We start from the raw sequence: 9560 nt of genomic DNA, 5'->3' as shown, positions 1-9560 counted from the left end.
GTATCGAAAAGCTCTTCTCCAAATTCGAGCTGTTACTGTCACGCCCGCAGAAGAGGATGACTGTATATGTATGTTTTGCATTTGGTTCGACGATATGAGGTGCAAAAAATGCCATTTCTCGTCGGTGCCATTTATCCCCCGATCCTTTGCAGGCGGCGGACTTGAAGTAAGATTTTAGGAAATAGCCAATGCAGAGGATCGGTATTTCTATAAATTTCCTGGGTATTTGTAACATATAACATCGTTAGATATTGTGGAAGAGTATGGGTAGTTGAATCGTTCAGCTTGTCATCAGCGAACGAGTCGTCGTCCACTAATAGAAAAAAATATGCATTGGGCCGAGGACCCAGCAAGTGCTTTCTTTCTTTTCTTTTCTTTTCCTCTCTCCATCCTTTAGGAGCTTAAGTTCAAGCATTGATACCCATTTAATCCACTTGTCTGTTGTAGAGCCCTTTCTCAGCCCCAGAATAGCCTTTCTGCCCCTGGGAACACCCGACTAATCGGGTTTAGTGCCTTTCGCAGCCAGCTTTGACATCCTACTTCACGCTAATGCAGATCCGGCCAAGCGCCTTTTTTTTTCCGCATCAACTTTTTTTCACACACGCAAAACAATCCAAGCCCCGGTAGGACATGCGATGGGAGAGCGAGGAAGAGAGAGATAGAGAGAACGATATAATTTCACCGTGCGGGCGGATTTTGCTGTCCATCCCACCCTATCGCTCCGGTCCAACTTCCCGGCAAATTGGCATCCGTCCTCCTCTTCAGACAGAAGACTCCGCTCCATCCTTGCCATTTCCTCTCCGCTCGATTATTAACTACCTCCTTGCCGCTTTCACCCTCAACATATCTAACACCAAACCATGGGGATTAAAAAGGCCTCAAGAGGCCCCGTCTCGAAAATTTCCTCAGCTACAGCCCCCTCAGCATCCCCTCCCACCCTCTCTGCAAATAAATCTTCTATCCTCCGCTCAGCATTCTCCCCATCCGAGTATCAGCTGGCGCTCTTTGCATCCGTCATCCAGGGTCTTGACTCCCAGCACCTCCGCGTCCACGAGATCGGTTCCGGGTGTCTGCAATGCGAGCATGCCGTGAATCCAAGGGAAGCCATCACCTCGCTAGATTGGGGCTTCTATGGCGATCCTCACCACCGAGATCGCGATCAACATATGAAGAAGAAGCGCAAGCGCGGGTCATCCGGTGTAAATGGCATCGCTAATGCTGATGGCGGGAATTCGGGCAATGTGGTTATTGCGTTTGGTACCAGTACGTCTGATATTCGAATGTACTCGCCAGCCGAGGACAGGATTGTTGGAACGCTTTCGGGCGGACATGAGAAGGGCATTAGAGATTTCAAGTTCACGGTGAACACTCCCGCGGCTGAGGGGTGGAGTATTGGTGGTGATGGGAAGCTTGTACAGTGGGATCTAAAAGCTGGCCGAAGTATACGGTAGGCTTGCTTAATTCCTCCTCCTCTTCTTCTTTTTTTCCCCTCCCTCCCACTCTACTTGATCAAATTTTGTTTCGTTTGTCTGACGACATCTTATTTTCTCCAGGGTTATTTCTCTACCATCAGCTTCTGTCTCCGCTCTCGCGCGGCCCGTTCCGTCGAATCCTCCCATTCTTTGCGCCTCTCAAACGCCCTATCTAATAGGCCTTGAGCAGGAAGGCATTGACGGCGTGGTTTCATTTAGTGCTATGAAAAATTCCATACATACACTAATTCCCTCTTCCACAGACATGGGAAATCTCTCAGAGCAATTTCTTGCTTCTGATTCCGACCGTTATATCAACATTTTTGATTTGCAAAAACGGAAAATCTCAAATACGCTAGTCGCTGGGAGCGAAATTGAATGCTTGGCGTTTTATCCGGCCTCTCAGCAGGGTGGTCACGCGGAAAATAATAAGAATTCTACAAGGTCGAATCAGTTGCAAAAACAGCTTCTTGCCGCAATCACGCATAGTGGTGTTATTGAACTTTTTCCTAAACCCTTTCACCAAGTCGAGTCCCTCGGTTCCGCGCACAGTCTGAAACCGCGGGGGAAAGCAATGACACGCCGTGCGGAAGCTGTGATTAAGATCGTCAGACCGGATAAGTCTCGAACAGCGGTGCCTGCCGTTTCGGCTAGCTTCCAGGGCCCGGATCTAGTCGTTGCGTGGGTCGAAGGCGGTGTCAACTTGGTATTTGAAAGAATACGTTGGCAAGACGAGGATACAGAAGAACTGATGTTTCAGGGGGAAAAGGAAATCGTGCGTGGCAAGTCGATATCTATGCTCGGATCCACAATGATGAACGGAGTCAAGCATGTTGGCAGGACACAAGTAGATGAGTCGCATACAGTTGTGGAACAAGGCGGGGCTGCAGAAAACATTCCCCTGGAGGACGAGAGTGAGAAACAGAAAGACAACAACATATCGAACCCCAGTGATGATGACGAAGAAGACTCCAATGAAGAGGATGTAGAAGACGAAATGGAAGCGGAAAAGGAAGAAGCAGAAACGCCCAAAAAGGCATCAGCGTCAATAACATCCCATACACAACAGGAAGACGTCAACATGATGGATGCCGACGCAGAAGAAGGCGGCGAGCCCTCCTTCGGCGAACTCGTCCGCGCCCATGCTGCTGAACCCATCGACGTCGAAGCGGAGCTGGACGACGCAGACGCAGACGCAGACGCAGACACCCACACCCGCGCCCTATCCTCAACAGCCAATAAGCCCAACACCACCCTCCAGCTCCCCGCCGGCATCTCCCTCACCACCGTCCTCTCCCAAGCCCTCAAAACAAGCGACAACACCCTCCTCGAATCCTGCTTCCACACCACAGACATGAACATCGTGCGCGCCACGATCCAGCGCATGGACTCGTCTCTCGCCGCCACCTTGCTCCAGAAGCTTGCTGAGCGTCTCTCCACCCGCCCTGGACGTTACGGCCACCTTCTCGTCTGGGTGCAGTGGACCTGCATCGCCCATGGCGGCTCGATCGCGGGGAGGCCGGAGGTGCTGCGCAAAATGACTGCGCTGTTCAAGGTTATGGACCAGCGGTCGGCGAGCTTGTCGTCGCTCCTGTTGCTGAAAGGGAAGCTCGATATGCTTGATGCGCAGCTGGGGCTTAGGCGGAACCTGCAGCGGACTGCTGGTGCTGGTAGTCGTGGCCGTGGGAGTCATGGTACGGGCGTGCCGGGTTCTGAGGAAGATGACGATGAGGACGTCATTTATGTTGAAGGTGAGGAAGACTTGGTTGATAGCGGGGACGAAGAAAGCGGTGATGTCCGGCGCGTTAAAGGCTCCGCTGCCGCTATTGGTGTGGCTGCAACTGCCGCGAAACGAGGCGTTCTCGGTGCGGATTTCAGTGATGGAGCAGAGGATGAGGAAGATGAGGACATGCCTCTAGCTCTTACCGGGGTGGCATCTGGCGATGATGAGGAGGAGGACGAGGATAAGGATGGCGAAGAGGAAGGGAGTGAAGATGAGGAGGTGGAGCTGTTTGATGACGAGGCGGATGAATCTGAGGATGGAAAAGGGGCTGATGAGGAAGAGGACGACGAAGAAGAGGATGAGGATGAAGATGAAGGAAGTAGTATGGCGGACTTTATAGCGGGTTCTGAGGAAGATGAATCTGTCGACGACGACGAGCCCGCCCCTGTGCCGTCGCTGTCATCGTCGTCGAAAAGGGTCAAGTCAAAATTGGGAAAATCGCGGAGATAGATGTATAGAGCCATTTTTTCCCTCTTGAAATTTCTACATTTTGTTTTTTTTTGCCTTCCGCGCTTTATTTTTTGCAAATCTTTTTTTTTTTTTGGGGGGGTTTTCTCAGCAGCGGTATATTAAAATTTGGCTTCTTGATGTATGCCAGCAGTGACTCTCTCGCATTTGCATGTATGTATGTATGTCCCGGTCTCTTGGTTCGTTTAGTATTTATTCTCTAATCTCCGGATATGAGATTTCAGCTTAAAGATATTTTCGATATAAATCCTAGTATAAATCTGAATCTACACATCTGTTTTCAATTCTCCTGCCCCGGGAAAATAAGTACAGTATATCAATTGTTCACCCCCGCCGGTTGGCAAATACTAGATAAAATGAGGAAAATAAGGAAACCGTCCTGAAAACCAATAAAGATAACATTGATTCCATATCACTAGCTATAGCTTAGGTTCAAAGAAACGAAACTAATAATGTCGAAAAAAATAGGCCACGAGAGAACGCTGAAGCTTAGAACAGGCTAGGCTTGCCAAACAGAGCCGACCTAAGAAATGTTCAAATCCTAGGTCTGTAAGTAAGAAAAAGTGAGAGAATTGATAGGGCTTAGACACGACCCAAAATGTATTGGGAAATTATCTAATAACCTCGCTCCCTTCCCGTTCAATCCCTTCCAAACTTTCCAAGATAGCACTCCCACCCAACTGGCCAGTGGCTCCAGCCGTACTCTTCCGCGGCCCACTCCACACCTCATGGAATTTGACGCATTCATCGCTAGAGGCGACTATGATGCATCCTTCCTCCGCAGTACGGGACCACCATGTACCCCCTTCCCGATACGCGACCCGGGGTTTTGTAGTACTATTTATGGATGACTCGGGGGAAATAGATCGATTGGAATTAGTTCCCATTGCGGGGTTTGGCGGTGCCGCTACAACTGTAGAGATGGACGATGATGTTGATGGCACACGCTCCTCCCCACCTGTGTGTGCTATATCATTGGGACCTCCGGGGTAGCTGATCGCCCACAAGGCACGGCCGCAATCGAATGAATTGTCAGAGTCGGTACTCCCGGGTCCACTATCAGAAATTGGGTTCCAGGGGATAGCTACAACTTCCTGGCAACTGGGCCATGCAAAAACAGCCACACGGAACGGATGTTCCGGTTGCGCATATCCAAACGTTGCTGCAATCTCACGCCGTGTCTTACTCCAAATGAGACTTGTCACCTGAGCATGGACGTTGATCGTAGCCAGACAAGCGCCTGAGCCTGTATGGAAGAAATGGATGCATCGATCATTTGAGCCACCCCCAGTGGCTAAAAGCGATGGCTGCCAAGGCGCAAAAGCGATTGCCTTCACCGCAGCAGAGTGCTGAAATTTGTGCCTCTGTCGGTTGGCTGGTATAAAAATAGTCTGATGCTGCCTAGATCCTAAATTTCCTGTTTGCCTTGAGGCAGGATCCTGCGCAAATCCAGATGAAGACTCACTGCTCAGTGTTTGAGATATGGCAACCTGATTAATCCGACCCCAGTCGAAAATCCGATTCAAATTAGGATGGTATGGGAAACGAGAAAGGCCACCACGGTCTTGGGGCAATGTTGGTGGATTTGTCGTCTGCTCTGAGGAGTTAAGTTGTCCACTCGTATCATCCTTGCCAAGAATATCCTGGATGTCAAACAAGAGGCACGCGTTATCATTGCCTCCCGTAGCGAGGTATTTACCATCGGGCGACCAAACCAGGCCGCATATTTGCTGGGTATGTGCAGAAATCTTTGCGATCAACGTTGTCGCCCCATTCCACCCATGTCGTTCTCTTGATTTCGGATCCGGCCATTCTACAGAATAATAAAACACGTTTCCCGCATCGTCTCCAACAACCAAATCCTCAGTATCAACAATCGATCCTTGAAATCGGACTGAACGCCTTTTGGTGGTGGCTTGTTTAAAAGAGACGCAGGAAACCGAATTAGGTTGGTACAACTCAAAGCGAACATCGGTCTCGAAAGTACTCCAAAGGGAAACTTGACCGCCATGTCGACCAACAGCTAAAATGCTATTACCCCCTTGGGGTGAAGAAAAGGAAAGAGAAGTCACATAGTTTGAAGCAAGGTGGGGCGCTAAAGGAGGATATTGCACACCGAGGAGCTCTGACCACAGGTACACGCGGCTATTCAGCCCAACGGCCAACATGCGAGCAGTATAAGAATACGCAAGCGTAGAACAGTAGAAATCATCACGCAGAAGAGGTGCATCGAGAACTCGGAAAGGCGTCGATGGAACTGCGGATCGGGCTGGCTTAGTTGCGCTTTTCACTTGTACTATTGGTTTAGTTGAGTCAGCTAGGATACATCTCTTTGGATAGAAGATTTAGGTCTTTCGAATAATGGAGAGTGAAGCGTAGAGGACGAAGAAGAAGACGAAGGGAGAGCGCCAGAAATACCGGCAGGGTACTGTGGAAATGGATACACCTAATACTCACAAGTACTGCTATCGGTTCTCACCCAACTGCTTTGTCTCCAAACATATGGAGAATACTTCCCGCGTTGGGAAACTTCTGTGATATTTCTCGGATCCGCAAACAACGAAGCACGGCCAAAATTCAGTACTTTAGTTGCCTGATCGATATCCAAAGCGGTTGCAAGACGAGATTCATGACATTTGAGATGTTGGGCATGCGTATCCCTGTTCAGAAAGTTGGCAATATACATTGGCGCATTTGTTCCAGTTGAAATGAGTCCCCCGTGGCCATCGTGAACACCTATGGGCGCACTCCCCGTTGCGGCAGAAGCTCCTCCCACGTTCCAAACGGCGCCCGCGCTGATCTGTCGATGGCTTCCGCGACTAGCTGGCCTGTTATTCCTCGCGTAAACTGAGGTATCACTAACATGTCGTGGTAGATGATGAGGAGTGTCTCTACGGTCCGGTGATCGGCCTGACCTAGAGAGACCCAAGCGACTCCTTGCCTGGTATGGTGCAAAGGGGTCTGTCCTAGGGTCTCGTCGCCGGAGCAGTTTTTCCCCGGGAGAAAGCAGGCATGGATTTTTACTTAGGCGGAATGCAGGCACATCTGTAGCATACGGCTCACGAACTGGGATAAATCGATCTGAAGTCAAGAGTCTCTTACAGGAGACTGGTGACGGACTTCTGATCAAGCTCCGCCTTGTATTAGGTGCATTGAGTAGGCTAGAAGGTATCGGGCCGTGATCTACCGCGACAGCAGCCGGTTTCCTCCCTTGAATAAAGAAGTTATCGCTTGAGGGGCTGGTGGTATTGCGGCTGGATCCGGGACTGGTAATTGAGTTTAGAGTGGAGGAAGGAGAAAAGTCCGAATCGAACTGAGAGGAAGCGGGAGTAGCCGAATCCGAAGATCGGGCTTCTGGGGACACTGCGAAGTCAGGTCCAGAGATTGATTGTTCAACAGAAGAGTCATGGAAGTGAATTAAGGAGAGACTATAACCATTCCTGCTCTGTCTTAACTCTTCAAGCGACTGGGACCTTGAGAGCATTGCTGCCGCCCTGGCAGGGGGGAAACGAGGGATCCACCATCAAGTGCTAAAATTGAAAATGCAACGAGAGGTGGTTGAGTACAAAGGTAATAAAAACGACAAAGAGAGGAATCAGGTATAGCATTAAAGATAATGCGATGTATTGCTGTAGCTGGATGCTGTGTCTTATAGAAAGGTGTCACTGAGTGCAGATTGAGGTTGATTGAGCTGCCACCCAGGCAATGCCATTTCAACGGTCTCGTCTCCAGGACTGGCATCTCCCGCCTCGCCCTCCATTGTAGCTGCTTGTTTCCCGCTTGTTAGGTTCCTGGAGTTTTTCGTGTTTTTGTTTGTTTTGAGGTTGAGGTGGAAGCTGGAAGTCGTTACCTATGGAGCCGCTGTCACGTGCTGATAACAGGTTACAATTAGCTGATAAGATTGCCTTTTGCTTTCCCGCAATTCGCTATTACATGGATCCAGACCTTACGCCTTCTCTGTCCTCGACTGCAGGTATAGTTATATATACAATATACCGAATACTAATTAAATATTTCCTATGGCAAGCGTAGGTTTGCCTAATTTCGTCATACCGAATGTGCCAGCTAACGCCCATATGTATTTTGACTAGCACGGAGTTCCACGATATGACGCTTCCATGCAAAGGACGGAGGCGGCATGGCAGAAAGAATCCCAGAAAATACAGACATATAATGAACTTGTCAGCATCGTGAATTCGCAGGTAAATGCTCACTCTTTTGTAGAGACTGCAGACTACATGTACATGTACTTGACAAACTAAACTTGCCGAGAACGGCAACTAGAGAGCAGAACACGATTTCAGCACGGAAGCATTGAACAAAACTTCAGAACTGCTCACTAAGAATCCAGAGTATTATACAATATGGAATACGCGGCGCCTAATATTACAGCACCAATTCTCCAAAGCTACGTCTTCTGGAGAGGGAGGTGGCGATGGTCAAATTAAAAACATCATCAAAGCCGATCTCCAATTTCTGTTCCCCCTTCTCCGGGGATATCCCAAGTGCTATTGGATATGGAATCACCGCCTCTGGGATCTAGAGCAAACTACTCTTCTACTTCCGACTTCTATCTCCCGAAGTTTCTGGCAGGAGGAGCTTGCGCTTGTGGGCAAATTGCTCAGCCTGGATAGCAGGAACTTCCACGGCTGGGGTTACCGTCGACAAGTTGTATCGGCACTCGAAGAGTTAGCTTCCAAGGATGACGAAAAAGAAGCTCATAGCGAGGACGCATGGACACCTGCAAGCATGGCGAAGGCTGAGCTTGACTACACAACCAAGATGATTGGTACCAATCTATCCAACTTCTCTGCTTGGCATAATCGAACGCAACTTATTTTGCGGCTGTTAGACGAACAGTCTGCTAGTGATGAGGAAAGGAAGAAGATGCTCGACAGTGGTAAGTCCGTCTGCTGGTTGATAAACCGAGTTTGTCCACTAGACTGGATCAATTGTTAATTGCTAACGAGAGAACATCCTTCATTCCTGAGGGGTATTTAGAGCTGAAATTGATCCATCGGGCTTTAATCGACCCATATGACCAGTCGTTGTGGTTCTATCACCAGAATTTGATGTGCACTTTTGACCCTGCGCTGGCTTCGGGGACAATGGCGCCGAATCTTACGGATATTGAACGGTTAGAATACCTGGAGAACGAGGTTGAGGCTATTACTGAGATGTTGGACGGAGAGGAAGACTGCAAGTGGATTTATCAGGCTCTAATCAGCTGTGGGGTGGTTATTTGTCGCGTCAAAGGGGTTATGTCAACGGAAATGAAGCAACGGATCTCTGGATGGGTATGTGAGTTGAAAAGGCTTGATCCACTGAGGCAAGGGAGGTGGCTAGATTTGGAGGCCTCACTGAACCTGTAAGGGCGGCGATGTTTCACGATATTCCAAAGCACGTAGACAACTAGATTTCCACAGCATGAAATACACGGCGGCATTGGAATTTGGATTGTTGTAAACCAGCAGTACATGGCTTGGATTAAAAAGACGACCTCTATGTGCGAGGAATTGGTAGATACCAGGTCGCCAAATCGTATGGAAACCAATAAACGGCTCTGGAGCACCTAGATTGTTACACATCCTTGTTTTTCTCTTAAACTGGAGAATTGTTCGACCTTACGGACAAAGAGAACGGCAACAAAGCCAAAAACAAATGCATTTGATGTCCAACTGTTGGCAAGTAATCACACACGCATGAAGAGGCGGTTAGCGATTTGGCCACTGAGGAGGGGGACTTCAGACATGTCAGTGACTTCAAGTTGTTATGATATGACAATAACAAAACCAACATCTAAGAGATCTTCGCGGTTGAGGTTTCGAGGACGAAGC

General features: G+C 49.0%; 3 protein-coding genes across 3 annotated transcripts; 2 read left to right on the top strand and 1 right to left on the bottom strand.

The window, feature by feature from the left end:
• Positions 1-860: 860 nt before the first annotated feature.
• Positions 861-3950, top strand: HCBG_03533 (uncharacterized protein; the record flags this gene model as incomplete). Its single annotated transcript, XM_045430582.1, has 3 exons — positions 861-1263; positions 1294-1447; positions 1554-3950. 3 exons carry the CDS (start codon positions 861-863, stop codon positions 3703-3705), a joined length of 2709 nt encoding a protein of 902 aa, XP_045288725.1.
• Positions 3951-4334: 384 nt separating this feature from the next.
• On the bottom strand, positions 4335-7483 carry HCBG_03532 (WD domain-containing protein; the record flags this gene model as incomplete). Its single annotated transcript, XM_045430581.1, has 3 exons — positions 4335-6019; positions 6181-7077; positions 7390-7483. The coding sequence occupies 3 exons, from the start codon at positions 7481-7483 to the stop codon at positions 4335-4337; spliced, it is 2676 nt and encodes an 891-aa protein (XP_045288724.1).
• Positions 7484-7841: 358 nt separating this feature from the next.
• On the top strand, positions 7842-9174 carry HCBG_03531 (prenyltransferase alpha subunit repeat protein; the record flags this gene model as incomplete). Its single annotated transcript, XM_045430580.1, has 4 exons — positions 7842-7925; positions 8008-8623; positions 8725-9020; positions 9053-9174. 4 exons carry the CDS (start codon positions 7842-7844, stop codon positions 9137-9139), a joined length of 1083 nt encoding a protein of 360 aa, XP_045288723.1.
• Between the last annotated feature and the right edge of the window lie 386 nt (positions 9175-9560).

The sequence above is a fragment of the Histoplasma capsulatum genome (genome assembly GCF_000150115.1).
Source record: "Histoplasma capsulatum G186AR genomic scaffold supercont2.4, whole genome shotgun sequence".
NCBI lineage: Eukaryota > Fungi > Ascomycota > Eurotiomycetes > Onygenales > Ajellomycetaceae > Histoplasma > Histoplasma capsulatum.
This window is presented reverse-complemented; position numbering and strand designations above follow the sequence as displayed.